This window comes from Protobothrops mucrosquamatus, unplaced genomic scaffold (assembly GCF_001527695.2).
Source record: "Protobothrops mucrosquamatus isolate PMUCROS unplaced genomic scaffold, P.Mucros_1.0 scaffold1781, whole genome shotgun sequence".
Taxonomy (NCBI): domain Eukaryota; kingdom Metazoa; phylum Chordata; class Lepidosauria; order Squamata; family Viperidae; genus Protobothrops; species Protobothrops mucrosquamatus.
In genome coordinates this window covers 220,288-243,843 of record NW_015387919.1, presented here as the reverse complement: position 1 = coordinate 243,843, position 23,556 = coordinate 220,288, and the positions used below count along the sequence as shown (strand labels likewise).

The 23,556-nt window shown below is 44.4% G+C and overlaps 1 protein-coding gene across 1 annotated transcript in view; it reads left to right on the top strand.

Moving 5' to 3' along the window:
• The window catches only part of WDFY4 (WDFY family member 4), a 94,640-nt gene that overhangs the window by 24,001 nt on the left and 47,083 nt on the right, over nt 1-23,556 (top strand). The window contains exons 14-33 of the mRNA XM_029285504.1: nt 384-550; nt 866-1,064; nt 3,559-3,725; nt 4,036-4,234; nt 6,076-6,152; nt 6,654-6,872; nt 7,945-8,123; nt 8,829-9,060; nt 9,664-9,809; nt 11,120-11,231; nt 12,137-12,327; nt 13,131-13,283; nt 13,982-14,055; nt 14,682-14,843; nt 15,451-15,542; nt 17,226-17,325; nt 18,349-18,542; nt 19,438-19,607; nt 20,906-21,055; nt 21,839-22,000. Coding sequence (XP_029141337.1) covers nt 384-550; nt 866-1,064; nt 3,559-3,725; nt 4,036-4,234; nt 6,076-6,152; nt 6,654-6,872; nt 7,945-8,123; nt 8,829-9,060; nt 9,664-9,809; nt 11,120-11,231; nt 12,137-12,327; nt 13,131-13,283; nt 13,982-14,055; nt 14,682-14,843; nt 15,451-15,542; nt 17,226-17,325; nt 18,349-18,542; nt 19,438-19,607; nt 20,906-21,055; nt 21,839-22,000 — 3,145 coding nt within the window. The remainder of the gene's footprint in view (nt 1-383; nt 551-865; nt 1,065-3,558; nt 3,726-4,035; nt 4,235-6,075; nt 6,153-6,653; nt 6,873-7,944; nt 8,124-8,828; nt 9,061-9,663; nt 9,810-11,119; nt 11,232-12,136; nt 12,328-13,130; nt 13,284-13,981; nt 14,056-14,681; nt 14,844-15,450; nt 15,543-17,225; nt 17,326-18,348; nt 18,543-19,437; nt 19,608-20,905; nt 21,056-21,838; nt 22,001-23,556) is intronic.

Below are 23,556 nucleotides of genomic sequence, written 5' to 3'. Positions count from 1 at the left end.
CTTCTTCTTCTTCTTCTTCTTCTTCTTCTTCTTCTTCTTCTTCTTCTTCTTCTTCTTCTTCTTCTTCTTCTTCTTCTTCTTATTATTATTATTATTATTATTATTATTATTATTATTATTATTATTATTATCTTCACTGGGAACAACACTGTTGGTAACATGCCACAGAGGTGCAACTGGTAACACTCCGAGAGTCCCCCAAGGCCCGTGGCAGCCTCTTTCAAGAATCCTGTCCTCCAGAACCGCTGGCCGATGCAACTGGCAGTCCCACTTCGTCTTTGCCCCCCCCCCACCTCTGCCACGCACCTACTGCCTAGATGCCTCGTCCAGGCGTCCCTTCTTTTTGGTTGTGTGACATTTGTCCTTCGCTCGATCTCTTTCAGACAATTTCTGTCCCTACGGATGATGTCCCTTCCCATCGCTGCCCCACCCCATGTGAACCTCCCCCTGGCACCCCTAAGTGACAAAGAGGAATTGGGCCGAGTCCAGAGCAGGGCAGCCCAGAAGATTGTGGATCTGCAAACCAAACCCTACGAGAAGCAGCTAAAAGGTCTGTTTAATCTACAAAAAGATGTTAGTAGCTTTCAAATATATGAAGAATTCTCAGAGGGAAGAGCGAATGGACCTGTCCTGCCCTGCCTGAGAGGGCAGAGTCAGTACAGGCAGACCGCCCCCCCCCCCCCGCTTGGCATCCATTCGTTCAGCAGCCTTTTGAAGTGATGAGGGTGCTGAACGAAGCATCCAGCTCACAACTGTGGAATGCTTTGCTGGTGTTTCTCTAGTTACTTCTTTCTGCCGTGTCTCTCAAAGTTCCCAGGTTGGAACCTGCGGTGGTATCCCTGACTTGGCATGTGTCTTGCATCAGGTTCTGGAACAGCTGCATGGAATGACAGCACAAAGCCTCCTCACGCCCCGTTGGGCTCTGACACCCCCACGGGCTCTGCAATGGCTCTCCAAACGGCCATGAGCCTTATTTCCTTGACAACACCACGCAGCCTGCACCTGCAGAACGCCTGCCTGGCGCCTTCCTTCGTGGAGTTTGACATGTCCCTCGAAGGATACGGGTAATACATTGATTTGTGCTTCCCCTTCCGCCATTCCTCCTCTCAACCTCCAGGTCCTTTGCCTTTGGTTCCATGGAGGCTACTTCGATCTGTGGATAGTTCAAAAATCAACCAACCAACCAACCAACCAACCAACCAATCAATCAATCAATCAATCATGTTGTTTAGATGCCTAATGTTGGTTACAGACAGAGGTTTCTCATTTCCCCTTTTTGTTATTGCTCATAGTTCTGTAATGTATAATGGGAAATATGCATGGAAATTCCCCTGTGGCTAAGTCAGCAAGATTATCCTTACATATCTAGTGCTGTTTACATACATGAGCATGTCATTCAAGTCCTCCTTAAAGTGTTTTGAGCCAATCCTGCTTAGTGCAGGCCAGAGATGCACAATTTTTGAGCTGTTTTTGAATGGGGTCTGGGAGGGGGAGGGACACCCATCCCCAAAGAGCATGATTAAGATGAAGAATTGAGTAGGGATAGGATAAAATGTAATTTGACCTTATTTAAAATTTTCAACACTTAAATTTAAATACACTTAATATTATTTTTCCCCACGTATTTAAGGAGAGAACTACATATTTTTCTGGCAGCATTTAGAGCATGTGTGGGGAACATTCGTGTGTGTGTGGGGGGAGTTATATTTAACCTCGGGGATGAAATGGTACCAGACGGATGTCAAATGATGTAGCCCTTTGAATTTCATGTAGAAGCATTTTTTGTAGCTCCTACGGTTACAGTGCTGAATAACTATTTCTAGGCAGCAAGGAAGTCCATCTCTTTGCAACACTTCCTCATGTGTTCAGATGCCTTTATGGAACTTTTAATGCACATTTTGCTATAAAGGAGAACAGGGAGCGTGGAATTGCAGAATTCAGAGAAGTACAAAAATAAAGCTGTCTTTGTGTATCAATCTTTGAATGGCCAGGCTAGCTACCTAATATGTTAGGCAACATATTGGTTAGTGCAGTTGCTGTTTATTTGGGGTGAAGAGCAGTTCAGTTATTCCTCAGTGGATACGGTCCTGTTTGGAGACTTTGTCTTCTGCATGAGTGGAGGAGAAACGTATCGGTGGGGTGGGTGGAGATAACCAGCCTAGAAGATCTTTTCTCGTGCCACAGTGTGTGTGTGGGTGTGTGTGGGTGTGTGTGTGTGTGTCTCCAGCCTGGCTATGTCCAACACACATTCTGGAGCTGCCATAACCCTGGGTGAGCTTCAGCATGTAACAAGGCTGCCCACATCCAGCACACGCGGTGGGAAGGTCCACCCCCCGTCCACCCCCCCACCACTGTGGGATCCCCTCCCCGGTGCAGGTTTCAGGGTGTGCTGCTTGCCTTCCTCACAGCACTTTCGGCAAGGGCTCTGAATGGGCGCTGGCTTTCTCCCGACCGCCGTTGTTGCCAAACCTGGTCCAGAGCCAGCTCCAGGCTGGGTAGCTTTGGCCAGCGCTTCAGGGTTGCCCACGCCTGGGGGAGCCCCCCCCCTCTGGACCGTGCAGGCTCCTCTTTCTTGGGGGCATCTCTGTGGGAAAAGGCTGAGGGGGCTCCGAAGCTGCAAAGCAACACGGGTTTTTGGGGGGAAATTGTTTTGCTTTGAGAAGTAAATTGGGGTGTTTCATTTAAAGTTTCACACAGCACCATTATCTGTGAAACTGTAAAGTGAGGAACTGCCGCTCTTCAAAAGATCCATCTTGTCTTATATTTATTTCTACTGAGTAGTCATAGGAATTACAAAACGGAAAGGGGTGATTCAGGAGTAATTGGGAGAGAGATTTTGCTTTATGTTGGGAAAGTTTGTGGTCGTTTATCTCTATTTCTATTCCTTTAAAAAGAAATACATCTGTTACTGTTTTTACTTTCTTATGTTTGCAGCTGTTTCTTTATCCCAAGCGTGGCCACCATTCTGGGCCAAAGCACCGAACGCTCCGTTTTGGGAGGAACCGGAAAAGGTAGATTTTTAAAATACTGTCTTCAAAATGTTGGCTGTAATGCTACGGATGGCAGTGTGTTTATGGCTCAGAGGTTTGAAGGCTTGAGGCCTGTGTTATAATTAGGTTATAGATAGATTAATACGTACGTATATAGGAGTGTTTATAAAGTGTATTTCTCTTGAGACTTTGAGATCATCCCGGAGAAGGAAGGATGGAAACAGCAATAAGCTTTGAAGATAATTTGCTCTTGTTCAAGAAAGGCTGGACCTAGAAGCTTCACTAATTCATTGGGGAGTTTATTTTTGATTCAAGACTTTGAAAAGCCTGATTTTTCTTGCATAAACTGGATGTAACCATCATACAGTCTGCTCCTCCTGTGCCAAAGTGGAAGTTGTACGTTTTGTAAACCCATTTTTCCTAAGGGGCTTTGTGTCACAGTGTCTTGNCCCACTTCGTCTTTGCCCCCCCCCCCCACCTCTGCCACGCACCTACTGCCTAGATGCCTCGTCCAGGCATCCCTTCTTTTTGGTTGTGTGACATTTGTCCTTCGCTCGATCTCTTTCAGACAATTTCTGTGCCTACGGATGATGTCCCTTCCCATCGCTGCCCCACCCCATGTGAACCTCCCCCTGGCACCCCTAAGTGACAAAGAGGAATTGGGCCGAGTCCAGAGCAGGGCAGCCCAGAAGATTGTGGATCTGCAAACCAAACCCTACGAGAAGCAGCTAAAAGGTCTGTTTAATCTACAAAAAGATGTTAGTAGCTTTCAAATATATGAAGAATTCTCAGAGGGAAGAGCGAATGGACCTGTCCTGCCCTGCCCGAGAGGGCAGAGTCAGTACAGGCAGACCGCCCCCCCTGCTTGGCATCCATTCGTTCAGCAGCCTTTTGAAGTGATGAGGGTGCTGAAGGAAGCATCCAGCTCACAACTGTGGAATGCTTTGCTGGTGTTTCTCTAGTTACTTCTTTCTGCCGTGTCTCTCAAAGTTCCCAGGTTGGAACCTGCGGTGGTATCCCTGACTTGGCATGTGTCTTGCATCAGGTTCTGGAACAGCTGCATGGAACGACAGCACAAAGCCTCCTCACGCCCCGTTGGGCTCTGACACCCCCACGGGCTCTGCAATGGCTCTCCAAACGGCCATGAGCCTTATTTCCTTGACAACACCACGCAGCCTGCACCTGCAGAACGCCTGCCTGGCGCCTTCCTTCGTGGAGTTTGACATGTCCCTCGAAGGATACGGGTAATACATTGATTTGTGCTTCTCCTTCCGCCATTCCTCCTCTCAGCCTCCAGGTCCTTTGCCTTTGGTTCCATGGAGGCTACTTCGATCTGCGGATAGTTCAAAAATCAACCAACCAATCAATCAATCAATCATGTTGTTTAGATGCCTAATGTTGGTTACAGACAGAGGTTTCTCATTTCCCCTTTTTGTTATTGCTCATAGTTCTGTAATGTATAATGGGAAATATGCATGGAAATTCCCCTGTGGCTAAGTCAGCAAGACTATCCTTACATATCTAGTGCTGTTTACATACATGAGCATGTCATTCAAGTCCTCCTTAAAGTGTTTTGAGCCAATCCTGCTTAGTGCAGGCCAGAGATGCACAATTTTTGAGCTGTTTTTGAATGGGGTCTGGGAGGGGGAGGGACACCCATCCCCAAAGAGCATGATTAAGATGAAGAATTGAGTAGGGATAGGATAAAATGTAATTTGACCTTATTTAAAATTTTCAACACTTAAATTTAAATACACTTAATATTATTTTTCCCCACGTATTTAAGGAGAGAACTACATATTTTTCTGGCAGCATTTAGAGCATGTGTGGGGAACATTCGTGTGTGTGTGTGGGGAGTTATATTTAACCTCGGGGATGAAATGGTACCAGACGGATGTCAAATGATGTAGCCCTTTGAATTTCATGTAGAAGCATTTTTTGTAGCTCCTACGGTTACAGTGCTGAATAACTATTTCTAGGCAGCAAGGAAGTCCGTCTCTTTGTAACACTTCCTCATGTGTTCAGATGCCTTTATGGAACTTTTAATGCACATTTTGCTATAAAGGAGAACAGGGAGCGTGGAATTGCAGAATTCAGAGAAGTACAAAAATAAAGCTGTCTTTGTGTATCAATCTTTGAATGGCCAGGCTAGCTACCTAATATGTTAGGCAACATATTGGTTAGTGCAGTTGCTGTTTATTTGGGGTGAAGAGCAGTTCAGTTATTCCTCAGTGGATACGGTCCTGTTTGGAGACTTTGTCTTCTGCATGAGTGGAGGAGAAACGTATCGGTGGGGTGGGTGGAGATAACCAGCCTAGAAGATCTTTTCTCGTGCCAAAGTGTGTGTGTGTGTGTGTGTGTGTGTGTGTGTGTCTCCAGCCTGGCTATGTCCAACACACATTCTGGAGCTGCCATAACCCTGGGTGAGCTTCAGCATGTAACAAGGCTGCCCACATCCAGCACATGCGGTGGGAAGGTCCACCCCCCGTCCACCCCCCCATCACTGTGGGATCCCCTCCCCGGTGCAGGTTTCAGGGTGTGCTGCTTGCCTTCCTCACAGCACTTTCGGCAAGGGCTCTGAATGGGCGCTGGCTTTCTCCCGACCGCCATTGTTGCCAAACCTGGTCCAGAGCCAGCTCCAGGCTGGGTAGCTTTGGCCAGCGCTTCAGGGTTGCCCACGCCTGGGGAAGGCCCCCCCTCTGGACCGTGGAGGCTCCTCTTTCTTGGGGGCATCTCTGTGGGAAAAGGCTGAGGGGGCTCCGAAGCTGCAAAGCAACACGGGTTTTTGGGGGGAAATTGTTTTGCTTTGAGAAGTAAATTGGGGTGTTTCATTTAAAGTTTCACACAGCACCATTATCTGTGAAACTGTAAAGTGAGGAACTGCCGCTCTTCAAAAGATCCATCTTGTCTTATATTTATTTCTACTGAGTAGTCATAGGAATTACAAAACGGAAAGGGGTGATTCAGGAGTAATTGGGAGAGAGATTTTGCTTTATGTTGGGAAAGTTTGTGGTCGTTTATCTCTATTTCTATTCCTTTAAAAAGAAATACATCTATTACTGTTTTTACTTTCTTATGTTTGCAGCTGTTTCTTTATCCCAAGCGTGGCCACCATTCTGGGCCAAAGCACCGAACGCTCCGTTTTGGGAGGAACCGGAAAAGGTAGATTTTTAAAATACTGTCTTCAAAATGTTGGCTGTAATGCTACGGATGGCAGTGTGTTTATGGCTCAGAGGTTTGAAGGCTTGAGGCCTGTGTTATAATTAGGTTATAGATAGATTAATACGTACGTATATAGGAGTGTTTATAAAGTGTATTTCTCTTGAGACTTTGAGATCATCCCAGAGAAGAAAGGATGGGAACAGCAATAAGCTTTGAAGATAATTTGCACTTGTTCAAGAAAGGCTGGACCTAGAAGCTTCACTAATTCATTGGGGAGTTTATTTTTGATTCAAGACTTTGAAAAGCCTGATTTTTCTTGCATAAACTGGATGTAACCATCATACAGTCTGCTCCTCCTGTGCCAAAGTGGAAGTTGTACGTTTTGTAAACCCATTTTTCCTAAGGGGCTTTGTGTCACAGTGTCTTGTCCCACCTGGCTTGGGCAGTGTCTCTCCGTTGCTCTCAGCAGTCTCTGATTTATCCCTTTCTCTGCCCTCCTAGGCATCAGGCGGTTCCCTCCACCGGATGGCCTGACTTTTTCTTCCTGGTTTATGATCAATAAGATGAGTTCTGCTCGTGATTACCACCCGCTACGTTTCCTTACTTTGGTGCGTCACATGGCAAGAACCGAAGAAGTCTTTGTTTGCTTTGCTGTGAGGTTTTCTCCCACGGAAGGTTGTCTAACCATCTCAACGGAGGAAGTGGCATTCGAAGCTTTAGGTGAGGATCTCAGGGCTGGAGGGCCCATCTACGGCCCCAGTGAAAGGAGGTTGACAAAGAAGGCCTGAGATGTAGAAGAACATTTAAAATCCTCAAGCCCTGAGTTACCTGAAAAATTAAAACCCAAATCTGAATTTGTGCCCAGAAAACATTTTCAGTTCTTCAGCACAGGCATAAATGCATGGTGCACATGCTTTTCAAATCCTATGTGAGATCTCCTTGCAGTTCTCTAATCAAGATATGGCCAAGCAAAGAAATTGGAGCGTCAGTGACCACTGTGGTTAGAGAGCTTCTTTCCGAGTGTGTTTCTGGAGCACGTGATGCCCACCCTTCGTTTCATGAAGAGACTGGGGGTACCCATTCCTGGTCATTGCTCAGATTGCAGTAATGCGCTCTCCCCCCCTCCCTCCCTCCCTCTCTCTCCCTCCCTCCCTCCCTCCCTCTCCCTCTCAGGGCTACATTGAGCCCTTTTGCAAAGTCCAGTTTTGGAAGCAGCACTTACAACTGCCTCTAAACCATCAGAGCACACAACAGGCTTGCTTCAAGTCTACAAGGTCTTTTGGATTGAGTGCAGTTGCAAGCTTGACACCTGCCTCCACTCCTTTTAAAGCAGCAGCATCTGAGCAGTTCCAGACAGGCGCTGCTTTCATGCCTGTCCGTGGTCTGAAGAACCTTTTAGGACTTGAATCCAAAGCACTGCAGAACCCTAATATAAAACTCCCTTATTCAGATCCCCAGTGATCTCGGAACTGAAAAACCTAAAAGATCCTCTGCCCTCATCATGTCCCAATTTCCTCTAACTCCAAACTCGTATCTACACAGAAGTCCTTTCGGTGGCTGCTCTTACTAGGCGAGGCATGGCCCGTAGATGTGTCTGGGAGGGTCTTTGGGGCTGTCTGTGGTTGATGTCCAAAAAGTAGCCCTCCAGTGTTCAAAAGGAAAAGAAATTTTTTTTGCTAGAGACTTTGTCACCATCTTGCCCCAAACATTTTTTCCCTGACCTTGCGGTAAAATGTTTCTCTTTTGCTTCACTATAATGTGGCAAATTGTTCCTTTTTTTGTGACAACACAGACACAATGGTGCCCGACTTTGAAGATGAGACCTCTCTCATGTGCCAGGCTCAGTTCAGATGTGCCCCACTGCTTGTGACCGGGCAGTGGCATCACCTTGCTGTGACGGTGGCAAAAGAAACGAAGCAGATCTGCACCGTTTCGGCCTATCTGAACGGCAGCCTGGTGGGCTCTGCGAAGGTAAAACGTCTTGCAGAATGAGACCCTTCCTTCCTTCCTTCCTTCCTTCCTTCCTTCCTTCCTTCCTTCCTTCCTTCCTTCCTTCCTTCCTTCCTTCCTTCCTTCCTTCCTTCGGCTTTCCCTGCCGGCTGGACTCAGCATGAAGAATTCTTTGCCTTAAGCTCTGCTTCATGACAAAGATCATGGCTGAAAAAAGAAGGGTTAGCTAATCTGATTACTTTTCATGCCACGGTATTTCTTTTCAGATTGCCTTGCATAGAGGGGGGGGAGGGCGATTCAAGAAAAGTAGGATAGGTTGCAATGTTCCAGTAAAAAAACTTTCTAAAATATATAAAGCTGGGTGCTTGAGGAGAAGGTTCAACATGTATGCGTCTGTTTCAGTACACAGCCAGTTCATTCAGAATAGAGCTGAAAGGGGCCTTAGAAGGCTTCTAGTTCAACCCGCTGCTCAGGCAGGAGACCTTGCGCCCTCGAGCCTCTTCTCAAAAACCTCCAGTGATGGGAGAACCCACAACCCCGGGAGGCAACTTCCGGTTCCCTGGTTAATTGTTCTCATTTTCAGGAAGTTTCTCCTTAATTCCAGGTTGCTTATCTCCTTGATCAGTTTCCATCCGTTGCTTCTTCTCGTGCCTTCTGTGTCCAGGCTCATTTTCCAGGGAGAAACTACCTCAAGGGTTTCAGCTCTTCCTTTTTCTTCTACTACAGATGCAGTACATCCGGTCACTGCCAGGGAGCTTCACTTCTATGGACCCTGCTTCTTTTATCGATGTCTTTGGCTTTGTGGCTACACCGCTGATGTGGAAAAAGAGGTCCTGCTTGTCTTGGCGCCAAGGCCCCATATTCTTATTTGAAGAAGTTCTGTCCATGAAAATTCTGCAGCTTATGGAAAAACTTGGTCCGAGATACTACAGCAATTTCCAGGCTGTGCAGCTTAGAGGTAAAACCTGTAGCTGCAGGGATTTCAGTAAAATAGCTCTCATGTGATTGAGCATTCACTAGATCCGGTTATGTGACCGTTCCTACTACAGTATAGTAAATTTATCTTTCAACCTGTGCTGGATTCAGCCACGGAAAGGTAGAGAAACCAGATCCAGCTATGGAATTATTTTGACATATTTTGACAGAAGGAGAGGTAACTCTCACAACCAACCGCGCAGACCCTAGCATCATGGAATTCTCAAAGCATCCAGAAAACAAGACTGTCAGGTGGAAATGTTCAATGACATAAAAATAGACTATTGCAGAAGAGAAAATTAGGTCTAATTAAGCCTGGGCAATAGGCTAGCCATTGACCTGCCAGCTACAGTTCCTTCTCCCCAAAGGATTTGCAACCATTAATATGTGATGGTTGGAATCAGTCCAAATAAATGTGGATACCCGTTTTTGAGGAAATATAATTTTGGCTCAGAGCATCGCCTGACTTGTTAAGTGTGGGGGGAAGTCAAGGATTTTGTTGATTTTTGGAACTGGAGATTGAGAATTTCTGGCTTCCTTTGATCCCTTGCATTGTCTCCTTGTGTGATTCTTCCTTCAGGAGAAGGCTCCCATGGCCATGTGCAGATGGCTCCTTTGTTGCCACCAGAGAAGATTTCCTTTGGAATCAACGCCAGATGCTCATTGTATACAACAGTTAAAGGCATAAAAGACAGCTATGGTGAAGTGGATGGACGTCTGGTCGCTAAAGAGGTAGGTCCTTTGTGTCATTCGGTGCACAGAAAAATTAGAGTTGTCCCGTTCCTCGGACAGAGAAGGAGTTGATGCTAATTAGACATGGATGTTTGACCAGGCTGTGTTCATTGAGTTTGAGAGACAGGCTTTATCCAAGCAGCCGTCTTAAGAAGATTCAGAATGCTAAGGAACTCCAAGCCAGGAACGTGAAGTTAAACCTGTTCCCATGTTTTCACTATACAGCATTCTAAAATTTAAGCCACCCCTTTTCTAATGGTTTTGCAGTCTCAGCTTTCTACTCAAGGAGACAGATGACAAGTAAGGAAAAAGTAAAGACTCAGAGTTTATTATTGCACGTACTTCTATGCTGCTTCGGTCCTGCGACTCTGAGCAACGAAGGGTCTATATTATTTTCCTCCCAACAATGCAGAGGTTATTTGCCATCAGCTTCTCTTACTATCCCAAAGATGCTTTTTCCTCTCTTACCATGTTTTTCAACTTTTGAATTTAGCTTACTGGTTTGGCCTCAACTTATTTTGATTCCAATTCACACAAAGTCAGCCAGATCTTGTCACTTGCTGAGATAAGATAGATAAGAAGGGGTTTTTTCCTGTTAAAAAACATTTGGGAAAGAGCGTTTCACTAGAGATAACATATTTAGATTAAACGGTGCTTTATTAGTACACGGCTAATCTAATCCTTGGTCCAAGGAACAGAGACTCGCTGAGGCTTTTTCAGAGATCTCCCAGCAGAGATTATTCCCAGTTGGAGATATTGATGCCCAATGTCATAAAATTGACATTTTCTGTGAGAAATCTATGATTCTTCCATGGCCTTGCAATCACTGACATGTGGCCATTAACATTAGCTCAGTCCCTCCCCAGCTTTTAGTGGCACATTTGTCTCTAAGTCTCTAAGGACACTTGACAAATACGGAGGAAACAGAGCTGCCTCCCTTTCCTTTGAGCTCAAAGCCGGAGAGCTTGTGTGGGCTGCTCCGCTTGAAAGAGGCAGGCCCCACCAAGGCCTCAGAATCTCTTGCTATTATCTGGCGAGGAAGAGAGTTCGGTACCACAGACACTATAACGTCACTCTGGTTTCTTTCTATGCCAATAATGCAAAAATCACTTTCCAGGTAGCTCAGGATTTAATCTGAAATTCTTGGGGAACAGTCTAGAACATCTGAACTATTTCTTATAAAACCAAGATGAATAGATTGTAAACATATAAATCACCCAGCATAGTATTTGAAATTTTTAAGAAACAAACCAAAACATATTTTCTGTTTGTTTTGTCTTCTAATACAGCATGCTTTTTTTTTTTTTTAGCTGAAGCTGTTTTCCCGTGATAATACAACACCTGTTTTCATGGCTCAAAATACGGCTGCAGAGCTCCCTGGGTGCTTAAGAACAATTGGAGCCGTTGTGGTGGGCCAGCACGGTAAGCCAAAATCCATCCTGGACCACATTTGTAAAGTGTGAACCATCCAGAGGCATTTAGGTGAGAAGGGCAGGGTAGAAATGTCATGAATGAATAGATAAATAAAATCTGTAAAATGAAAGAGCAGAAATATAAAAGAAATGCAAAGCTTCATCCTATACAGAAAATTGTAGCTTCCTAACATGTATTTAGACCTATGCCTAACCCTGACCCTTATTCCACCAACTGGCGTCCAAAATGACGGAGAAGACGTCTTTGCAAGCTGGAGAGGATGCCACTTCTAGGGTCAGGAACCTATAGATTGCTGGTCAGGAAACTGAAGATTGTCCTGATCTGGAGGGACAGAAAAAAAGAAGAAAAAGCTGCCGCATCTTGAGAGCAATATTTGAAAAAGCATAAAATAATTCCCTTAATTCAACCAACCTGGACCATTCTGTGATCTGCTAGCTAGGTTGTTTTCTGTCTGCACCGGATCTTGTGGGGAAAGTCACCTCTGCTCCAAAAAGAGCTGGTTTGTGGATTGTTGTCTTTGGGACAGCATTTTATCAGGTTAGCTATTTGTTGGTGATTAAATAGTCAGGCTGATAGTAGGATTTTTACACATGGAAAAAAGGCCCATGAAGTAGAAATAATTGTACTAAAAAGCACAAGACGTGGTGTTTCTTGTTAAATGCAGGGCAAAAATAACATGTTCCTTTAACAATTGATCTTTCTAGAAGTAAGCATTTGAGATATGTAAATCTACATGTGGCATGAGAAAATATTTGATTTTCTAAATTACTACTATTCTTATTATTTTTGTTGTTTCTACATACCTCTAGAATGTTTTTGGCTGTTCATTTTACCCTGAGCAGGTTTTCAGTGACAATTCAATTCCTGTCAGCATTTTCTCTCTCTTTGTCCAGGAACGCGGGTCTTCCAGTCCTGTCCGGCAGTGGTCAGTCTGAACTACCTGGGTGGCCCTTCTCTTCTGCTGGCTCTGCTGGCCAGGGCTCAGGATGACCACGCTGTTTATGCGGCTGTCAAGGTCTTGCAGACCGTCCTGAGCTGCAGCGCAGTGAGCGAAAGCCTCATGCGGGGAGGCGATGGGTATCAGGTGAGACGCTGCTGCCTCTTCCTGGGCAGTTTTTGGGAACTGGAGCTTAAACGGGTCCCCCCTGCAAAAAAAAAGAAAAAAAAGAATTCCGATTGTGCTTGTGCATTGATTCAGAAGTGCAGGACTTGAACAGCAAGTATTTGCTGGCAGCCTGATTTGTGGCTTACACTGAAATTCATTACAAAAAAGTGGATTGTCACATTCTTTCAATATTTTCATATTCAAAATTAATATAATTTTTCATGATCGTTTCATTCTATTTTTGGAGGAGGAGATAAGGCATTTTCCCCAGTCACTTCCAAAAGTTTTGGAGCTTGGAATTTTGAGTCCTTCTAATGAAAAAGACCTTCCCCTTCCAACAGCAGTCTTGGTGGCAAGAATCCCCTTTGTTTGCTTTATGGTAATCGGAAAGCCCACTCCAGTGGACCAGCGAGTCAGACGGGGAAGAGGAAAGGCCAGTTAGTCTCATTTCCCAGGTCTTTGTGTGGTGGCTGAAGCTCTGCTTAAGAAGAAAGGGTGGATTTAAAGTGGACAAACAGAGTTGTCCTTTTGATTTTTGAAAAATAGGAATGCTTAAAGAATTCTGAACAAGGTTAAAGTTGACAAGTTTCATTACCTTCCAGATATTGTGTCCACCCTGAGTCTTCATAATGCTGCAGGTTTTCCATAAAATTAATTGAATAGCTATATTATGTAATAACATGGATTGTAATACTTGGCTATTGATGGTTTATCCAGTAATAGAAATAAAATACTGTGGAGTTAGCATCTCTGCTGTGGTTTTGGGTTATATTCTTTTACAGATTCTGGCATATCTGTTGAAAAAAAAGGCCCACCTATTAAACAGCAGAATTCTGCATCTCGTTCTTTCCATTGGAGGCCCCTCGGAAGCCGGCTTAGAACAGCCGACGATCAAGAACGTGGAGATCTTCCAACATATTGTGTGCAATTTTCAGGTAATGATGCCGTTATTTGTTTGTTTGTTTGTTTATTGGCAGCAAGGTCTGAGTAATCTGGGTGGTTTATGAGGGTTTTTTTTAGCCCCTGGAGAACACAATCTTCCTATAATTTTACTTCCAAAATTCTCTCTCAATAAATGGAGAGAAAATTCCCCAATCTTGTTTGGCAGTAAAAAAAATATTGTGAACCTGCTCACTTATGAGACATCATTAATTAAAATTACTATATGCCATGGCAATCAGCCTCTCAAAATACATATTAAAACAAAACTACTTCTGGCATACAGAGATGTCTCCTTCCTAGAAGCCCTTTCGGTGTATATGAGATAGTGGCACTTGAGGCAGTAATTCAGGTCATATCATATCATATATTATTTATTATTACACCACCCATCTCATCGGGGCGACTCTGATGGAATGATTCTCTCTATAAAAAAAACCCCTGACACATAATATTGTCAGGAGTTCTAGATTTCCCCACAACCTGCCAGTTTCCCAGGAGAAAAGAACCCTTTCTGAGAGGTGTGTAAATAGACCCCGACTGAGCTGCAACAATCTGGGCAACTAGAAGGCAGAAAGAGGTAGCCATTGCCTGTTTCCTGCAGTCTAGGCTGACCCACCACCACCACCCCCCTTTCTTTAGCATGCAGACCAAATGGCCTCTCTTTATTGCTTTGCTTCCCTTTGGCTTCCAGCTCTGGTGCCCTGCCTCGGAAAATCTGGACCTCCCTCTGTTTAAACATCTCACGGAAGTCCTCCAGTCCTCCAGGTACAGAGGTCGGTTAAGCTAAGAAGGTCAGCAATGACAAGTATCCTGGGCTCACATGGCAGCCATGCCATGGGACTAAAACTCTTAATTGTGGCATCTATAAATCCATATGATTGACAATGCCTTTCCCTTTTTAAAACAAAAACAAAAACAAACACCAGACTTTACTGCATGTTTCCACATTTATCCATATCCTTTTGCACTGCACATGTCTATGGAAGCCTGATGCAGGCTCCTGAGATTCCAGAACGGCAGTCGTGCTTTGTAAATGTAAAACCGTGAAGATTTGTGAATGCCATTTCTTTTTTATTGAAAAACTCTCCAGGATTCTGATAATGTAGTGATTTTTGTCAAAGCAGCACTTACTTCCTGTGCTGTGCAGCTCCAGGAATCAATAATTGGTTTGATTTGAACTCTCTTTGCTGGGCATCGTGCAGGAGAAGAGCTGAGTCGATGCAGAGCAGAAGGTGAACTGGCTGAGAATCTGATGGCTGGTATCTTGAGAGCTGCCAAGACAACGTCAGAAGCCAAGAGTTCAAAAGCAGAAATACAAATAATATTGTGGCTATATTATCCCCAGGAAAAGAAAAATCTCTTTTTTTAAATTATCTTTTTGTCTTTTGTAGAGAAAAGAGTTCCACCGTGACCCTCATCCAGCAGGCGCAGATGGTGCCCAAGCTTCTCCTTCTCCTCAGGGACTCTGGGATCCCAACCTCTCGCGTCCGTCGGATCTCTGCCCTCCTCTGCCATTCACTTCAGGGCCACTTCAGCATCAAGGATTTGCACTGGTATTTCCGCTCCACTCCTGCAGCCTGTCAGCCAATAGAAAACCCGGGTTGCTTAAACTTAAGCCAAAAGATTTCCCTCACTGCACAGTTCATGTTTTTTCCAGCTACAAAGCAAAGACCCCTTTCAACAGCTCAATCAGTGGCAAGGAGAGAGAGCGGAGGGGCAGTTTGTCCATGCTAGGTCAACCCCGGAGGAACCAGGGGGCCCTGCCCCTGTGCAGCAATGCCTCTGCTCACCCCTCGGTCCCCGTGGGTCTTCTCAGCATCCTTCCTCTTTCTAGGAACTTTAAAAAAGGGGGGAACATTAATTCCCATCTGGGCACTTCTGGGAGCTAAAGTCCACACATCTAGAAGTTGGTGAGGGAAAGAAGCACTGGTTTACAACCCCAGAGGAGGCTTAGCTCCTCCTCTTTATGACAAACGTCTTGTTTTAGACCCATGCGTAGCCTCCTCGTCCTTCTTTGTGAGCTTGTAGGGACGCATCAATAGCAATATTTATTTCTCCTCTGAGCCACCTGTAAAATATTATTTTGGGATTCCCCCTAAGAGTGATTTGAAGGCCTTGCTTTTGCAATTTGATCTAAGTGATTTACTTTTTCTTGTTCAGGATCAGCTTATTCTTGGTTTACACTTTATGTCCTGCATCTATTGATGAAAATGAGATCTTCTCCAATAGTATTCCAGAGTCATTTGGACAAGGTATGAAACAGAATTGTGTGTTGCTAAAAATATTTTAGAATATTTTTATTTACTTGTAATAGAAAAATAAGGCACATAATGGCTTGCATCTTTGACATCCGAGGTGGACAAGTGATAAAACATACATGGCAATACAGACTCAAACCCTGAAGTATTTGTGTGCGACATCACAAAGGGAGAACGATGTGACATGGAACACATTTCATTGCATCATGCCTTGTTTTCCAGCAGTCTGCTTGTTTCAGCTGTGGCTTGGACAGTTGCTAATTAATGGATTGTCTAGTTGTGGACTGCTCAGGTTACATGTCAAGAAATAGCACAAGACATAAGGTTACTGTGGCCCTGATGTCTCAGCCGTCTTCTTCTTGGCCTCTGTAGCTGCTTATTGCTAATATTCTGTCTCTCAGGCCCAAACTCTAGTCCCGTAACTCCTGAAAATTTGGGCTGAAGGAACAGAGCGTTAAGGCACCATCCATGCAGCAGGCAATTAAGGACCTGCTGGTAATTGTCTCACAATAAATGGTGGGGGGGGATTATGAATTGATGCCACTCTATGGTTGTGACAGCAAGATTTGTAGAAGGTTTGTGCTCTTGCCTAATAATTAGCGGACATAAGTTTGCCTCAAGTGGAAGGCTGGAAGTGTGGCTGAGGGAAAGAGAAGAACAGTGGAACAGCAAATATCCATAATTTCAGCTCATAAGGGAGAACCAAACCTCCTGAAAATAGCAGGACCTGCAGCAGCTGCTGAGCCAGGCAAGGAAGCAAATATTGCACAGGCTTTGCAGGTGGTCAGATAATGCTTCCCTCAGTGTCCGTTTTGGAGTCTCCCCTGCGGGCTCCACTAGCCAAACGTCCGGTTGCTCCCTGCCTGCCTGAGGGGAGACTGCGAGGAGGATCACCACTGCCTCCACCACCACCACCACCATCATCATCGTCATCGTCGTCATCTCCTGCTTGGAACCAAAATTGAAATACATAGAAAAACTTCCAAAAGCTGCTTGTTTCTTTTTCATTACTCTCCTGTTGTGCTCATAGCTAAGAGCGTAAAGCGCCTAAGGGTACAAAAAGAAACATTTAACTCCATGATGCAGGAATGGAAAGAAGGCAGAAGGTCATGGCGCAACGAGATGCCTTGTGCTGCTCCCTGGGCCTTCCAGAATCGCCACAGAGAGGGGCCAGCGGTTCCCTTGGGAGAGGGCGGCCTCCTTATTCTGGCCTCTCTGCCCAAGGAGAGAGGGAGGGTGGCAGCCAGGCTCCCTCTTTAAGGAAGACCTGGGGGCAAAGCAGTCGCCCGAGAGGGCAGCGAGGCCTGGCTAACAGTGGGGGCAAAAGCGAGGCTGCCCTGCCTTTGCCTCATGCATGGAATCTGTTTGCCAAGAGAAGGCCTCCCTTTGGGCAAAAAGCACATTTCTTCTGAAAGTGGACTATAAACCTAAGATTAAAGCCTGATGACAGAGCGTCCGTTCCTCCTAACTCTACGAACTCTACAAGATAAAATAAAACAAGAGATGATCCTTAGGACAGACTTGATCAACGCTTCTCGTATTTGAAGAGTTTCTCATTTCCAGTCCCCGTGTATTATCTTCTTAGGCTCCCTTCATTTTGTATCCTGCATTCAATAAAAGTCAAATACATTCCTATGCAGAATTTCACATCCATTCTTTGTGTTGTCTAAATTTTAGATTTAACTCAGACACCTGGAAAAATGGTTTGGCTTCGAAATCAGTTGTTGAGCATGCTGCTGGATGTAATTCAGCCAGGTGAACTTCATTTGTCCTCTGAGTAAGTAAGAGTCTGTGTGTGTTTATATGTGTGTGTGTGCGCGCGCACACGTGGGTTTGGGTGTATACAATCTTCTTTACAGCAGTTAAAAGTACAATTATAAACTTACCTCTTATTCTAAAGTTAAAACATAGCACTTTTCCTTCTATAATCTATTCTATCCTGTCCAGTAATCAAAACCATAAATCACTTTATTTAAAATAATAAACTATTTAATAAGCAGAAAATGATACAGCCGTTGAAGTAGGGAAAATTAAGGGGGGAATGGCAGAACAATCTTTTTGCTCCATTTTCTACCCCAAATGTTTTCTGATATATATATTCGGTAATCACAAGTTGTAAGACCACCAGGAAATTCTTTAAAAACTATAAAAAGTTTTAATAAAATTTAAAACACCAAGTTATATGTGTGTGTGTGTGTGCGCGCACACACACAAACAAACAAACAAACAAACAAACAAACAAACAAACACATAAAAATCAATCTATAAAGATTGGATTCCCTCTCCCACCAGAATCCCTGAAGCTGCAAGGAAGATTTTCCTTCCAGCGAATGGAAGCCAGTCAGGCTTCCCACGGTCGGTCGGTCGGTCGGTCGGTCGGTCGGCTTTCAGAGGGCTGGAAAGAGAGAGCCTGGGGGAGGAGGCAGAGGAGGAGCGATGAAGGCCGAGCACTTCCTCCTGGCAAGTCCCTCTCCAGCCTTGATCCGGAGTTGGGGAGCCCTCCTTTGCTTCGGAGGTGCACGTACCTCAAAATCCACGTCCACCTTGATTAGCTTTCTTTGAGTTACCAGCTGCAGAAGACTGGCTATTTTACTTATTTCTATCTAAACAAGGTTAAGATTAGGCTGTAACTGTATTTTTGTTATGTTTGGGATACCTAAGGGATTTTAAAACCACAACAGTAGCTCAGGAGCTAGCAAATGTTTTCAATTTTTGTTGTTCCAGTAAGTCCACCATGTAGTATAGTTACAACAAATAACATTTAAGTATTGTGTCTTTCAAACTGGTGTTTCCCTCACAGGATCCAAGAAAAAATGTTCCAGGCCTTGGGCCCTGACTGGTTCCTGATGTTTATGCAAAGTCATGTACATGAAACCACAGTTGTACTGGCAGCCAAATTGCTTTTCCATTTCTTGCACAACCGTGCACACCTGCATGAGTTCAGAGAAGGGATGATGGCGGGCCTGTGGCTGAGAAGCAGCTTAAAGGGGCTGGGTATTTTGACTGGTAGGTCCTGAGTGCTTTCAGCCGGCTTGCAGTGTGATGCTGAGGCTAGCTGTGGATCATGGCTAATTATTTTAATAACTCTTATAATTTCTCTCTCTCTCTCTCCCCTCTCTCTCTCCCCCTCTTTCTCTCCCCCCCCTCTCTCTGTCTCTCATCTATATCATCATCTACCCTCTGTCTGTCTCTGCTTGATTTCTATAGAATGTATTAATTATTTTAAGATGTTTTTCCCTTTTGTTAAAAATAACCCTAACAAGTTCGAAGGGAAGCTAGCAGCCCAGCCTGGATGCCAAGGAATTGGTGATTGTGTACCAATATCACTTTCACTGTCTCCTCTTGGGGCCTGATCTTTCATACTTCAAGTCTGACTTTCTTAACTTGCTTTTGGTGTCTTATTTGCTGACCAATACAATTACATTCTGGTTATTTGGTTGAAAAAAATCTTCAGTCCACGTTGAGACATTGTTTTATTTCAGGTATTAATGGAGACTGAAGTGAAAGCAGGAAAGTTTAGATCAGCGACAGTCCACATGGAAAGGGAAGAGAAGGGAGCTGGGTCTTGGGGAGAGTATCCATTCAGTTCATTCAAAGGCTTCTAGCCTGGCTGCAACAGCCCCCCCCCACACCCCCCAATGGCGAGCTTCTGTCACTCAGAGCAGCCTATGAGGATCACAAAGAAGGAGATCCCGGGGAATCTAGTCTCAGTGCTGTCACCGTGTAGAAGCTTCTCTGCTGAGACCAGCCACCACAGACGGCTGTATTGTGTAGCATTTCCTTGGGTAAATAAGATCAGTTTAGTTCCTTCCTGTGGACTTGTTCTTCTTTTATCCAGCAGGTCAGTTCAGAGAGAGCCTGAGGTAAAGTTTCTTGTTCTTTGTTTTAGACAATTTGAAGAGTTCTCCCCAGTTATTTGAGTATCATCCATATCCGCTCTCTGGATTAATGGAGCTGAAGATGTTCCTGAGCTACTCACTCCACATTCCGGAGATTTACCTCCTTCTCTCAGGACTTCTTCTGGACACACCGCTGTCCAAGCCACCAGATGAAACCCAAGTAAGCCACTGCACTGACACAGTAAAGCACGGGGAAAGCTTTTTTGTAGCAGCCGAAACGGTTTATTGGACGAAGCGAAAGGAACGAAGGAACGGCAGGGACCTTCGACGGAGGGACCTTCCTCCAGCTGCTGAGAGCCGCCTCGCCTCACAGGGCGCAGCCGACGCGGCCCAGGTTACCCCCTGTGCAGCCCCTTTCCTGGGAATCAGATCTGTGCGGAAGCTCAGCTCTGGGGAGGGATTCAAAACCTATTTTGTACACTATCACGTGTATACAGTGATTCACGTGTATTGTTTACATCTCGTGCCTGTCGGCTATCAAAACTCTATTTGAAATAGGACCAGCTCGTACAGCTTAGAGTTAAAGAAGGGTCATCGTGTGGCCATTACGTTAGTCTTTGGAAACAGTCCCACAGTTTAAAATATTTCTGTCTGCATATATTTTTCTTAACTATACTGACATTGTTGTTTTAGTTTGGGATATTTTGAATATTCGAATACTAATTTTCTTGTGCTGGTTAGCCATCTCAATAAAGAAAGATATTAGGAGGAATTTTCTGATAACGAGAGATGTTAACCCATAGAATTAATTGCCACATGAGGGAATATGTTCCCCTTCCCCAAAACATGGTTGGGGGGGGGCCATCTGTCCTTAGGGTTAACAAATGAAAGTTTTAGTAAGGTCTGTTGTCATAGGTAATTATCAGCCTGCGTGTGCCTATTGATTAAACCACAAAAAATGTGTGTGCGTGAGGGGCTATGCATTCAGGTATACCTTGTTTAATTCTTTGAGATGATGAGGTGCATATACAAATTTTTGCAAAGTAAGCATAACAGAAAAAATGCTGATATAAATAGTGCTACTGTCACATTTTGCTTTCTTTTTCCCCCTGAAAATGTATTAATGAATACTTTTCATTAACACAAGAAAACTTAAGGAACAACAAACTGAGCAGAGTTTTTTATTCTGGCTATCCGCATCAAAGGAGTTTTTCTCAAATGTGTGTTATGATGCGATCTTGCAAGTTCTGCTCCTTATTTACTTTTTTTTAGTGTCTAAGAATTTGCATCACAATATTTTGATTCGGGTTCCCTCATTTGCCTATATTTTGAATAGAATTTAGAAGTAAAAATCAATTTGAAATGTGATGATAGTTTTGGAGGTATCTTTTTTTAGAATTCTAGGTTTCCTCGTACTTTCCAGTGAATACAGACCCGATTGCTTCAAGAGAAGCCACCCAGACCTCCTGCATGGCTGAGCAGTGGGGTAAAGCTCGTACTTCGGGACACTTTCTGCAGCTTCACGAGATGTTTATTTTCCAGGCAGGTTTGGGTGCAACACTAGAGTGGCTGCTGTGCAACCATCACACAGGGATGGTGGTCAAAGCCGGCTTGTGCACAGAAGCCGCTGTTCTGCTGCTGGAGATGGTCTCGTCCCTCACGAGGCAGGTGAGTCCTGCTGTCCTGGGGGGTGTTGCAGGATGAAGCCCCACAGCCACAACTGAGGGGGCAACCAAGGGGGTGAAGCGGTCCCAGCAGCTGATTGGCCTCTATTTACATACATCTGAGCTTAGGCTGTTTTGAAAATTTAGTACAAAATTTAGAACAAAATAACAGAAAAGGGGTTAAAAATATGTCAGTAGACAGAAAATCTGGTCAGCAGGATGACTGTCAGGCTTGAGCTTCTGCCATGTGGAATACATGTGGATGGAGGCACCTTTGTGTAGGACACCAAATCCTGTTTGTCAACTGGGTCTCAGTTATATGCAGTAGTTTATTCATTTATTTATTTTATTTAACCAAAATTCTTTGCTGTCCACCTTGCCAAAGGTGATCCTAAACATTGAATAAAATGCAGCATAAAACATTGAAACAATAATGATCGCAAATGTAAAAATTCAGTTAAAATAAAACTAAACAGGATGGAGAGGGAAGGATTAAAATATGCACAACGAGGAGGAAAAGCTTCCAGAAAACAGGATGGAAATAAGGAATGAGAAAAGAAAGACAAATTGCCCTGAAAAGGAAAAAATAAAGAACAGCCAAATGGCTTTACAATTCAATGGCAGGAAGCCTTTCTCAGGTTCTTCAGCAGCATCCAAACTTTGCTTTCTCTGCTATTATTTGTACATTCCACTCATTTATTTTCTGTTCTCTCGGTGAAAGTAAAACCTAAATAATTGGATGGCTGTTTGATGGTGTTTCGTGACTAAGTTTTATGTTCTCCTGTAGATTCCAGCAGAGGGAGAGGATTCTTGGCAAAGCAGCTTCACAAAGGACGTCCTGCACTTCATCCACCTGGTGTACCACAGATACCCTCAGGACCCCCTCTGGTCCAATCCTCACTTCCTCCAAGCCGCGGCCTTGGCTGCCTTCCCCGCTGGGCCATCCCAGGTAGGCAGTGCTGCGGTTTTTTCCAGTTGGCTGACTGGCTGATTCTGTTCTGTTCAAGAGGCTGGTTCAGCAAGCAAGCAGCCCCATAGAAGTAGAGATAATGGGGGTGATGGAACAGACCAGGAGTTGCTACAGAGGTCTTGAAGAATTGGTATACTTGATTTTTTTAAATTGGATAAACCTAAGATCCAGACAATATTATTCCTCTTATGGTTGAGTCTGAAATTTGACATTCAAGGACGATATTCAAATAGTACCAGATGATTAGATGACAGAAAACAAATTGATGCATAATCCAGATTGAACTGAAGTCTTCAGTCAGTGAAAAGGCAAATTAAAGAACTGCTAACTGTCTTGAGAATCAGTTTGAAGGAAAAGTCAGACTATAAAATTAATAAATGATTCCTTCTTTCAACTTTGCTTGATCTAACTCCGCGCCTACCTAAGCCTAGGCTGTACTTTTTAGGCAACATATAATTTATCTAGATATTATAAGGCTAATATATGGGAAAATGCTCATTTCTGACCAGCTACATGTTATGCCTTCTCTCTCTTTCAGAGAGACATGAAGTTGAGTGGACTTTTCCCACCTGCATCTAACCACAATATAAACACGCCTTGGCAACATCTCTGCTGTATCCTCATAAGATGGTTTAATCTTGTGAGTGAGACAGCATGAAGTAATTTCCATCCACATGGAAGCTGTGCTTTCTCCCTTAAACCAACAATGTCCCAAAGTGCCTCAAAGTCTATAAGAGAGGTGGATACCGGTAGAGCAAAGTTCAGGCTGGTCTGTTTTTCTGCCGGTTCATGGATGGGTGGATGGCACCCCAGCTCAGCAGCAGAGAAAGCCCTGTAGTGATTCCCACAACATCTGTTGGGGGACACAAACTCTGCCCAGCAGTGCTCTTCCAGGAAACAAATTCTCCTGCTTCAGAGAGTGAAGGAAGGCCCTAGAGGGCCACGTCTCGCTGACCCCAGGCAAGGCGATAGGGACGACTTAGCTGAGGAAGCAGAGTGGCTGGAACCAGGAGCAGAAGCATCCAGCTTCGTTTAATAGCACGAATGTCGGCTACAACACCCTTGAGAGTTACAGATGCTGTGGCTTACGGGAGAGCAGAGGCCATGGGGGGGGGGAGTTTTCCCACTTTCCCTCCAGTCAGGAGTTTAAGAAAGTTGGTTGCTCTCCAGCAGATCTAAAGAGGCAAAGAGGCCAAGGTCTGTTCTTCTTACCTGCCTCTCTTCCTGCCTCAGGGAAGAAAGTTGCCCACGCCTTTGTTTCTTGCTTCTCTCGCCCTACAAGCAGCCCTCAATTTAAACCCCTGGGTGGGAAATGCCAGGCAGCCACACTAAAAACAACTTATGCTCAAGAATTTCTAAAAGAGAGTAGTAGATTCTTGGAATTATAGTTTGTAGCTGCAACCTGAAAAGTGTAAAGCCACCTCAGAAATCAGGAAACCAGATTATTATTATTATTATTATTATTATTGTTGTTGTTGTTACTATTATTTTATTTTGCAAATGATGGGAGGGGCAGAGGAAAAAGGAATGCATCA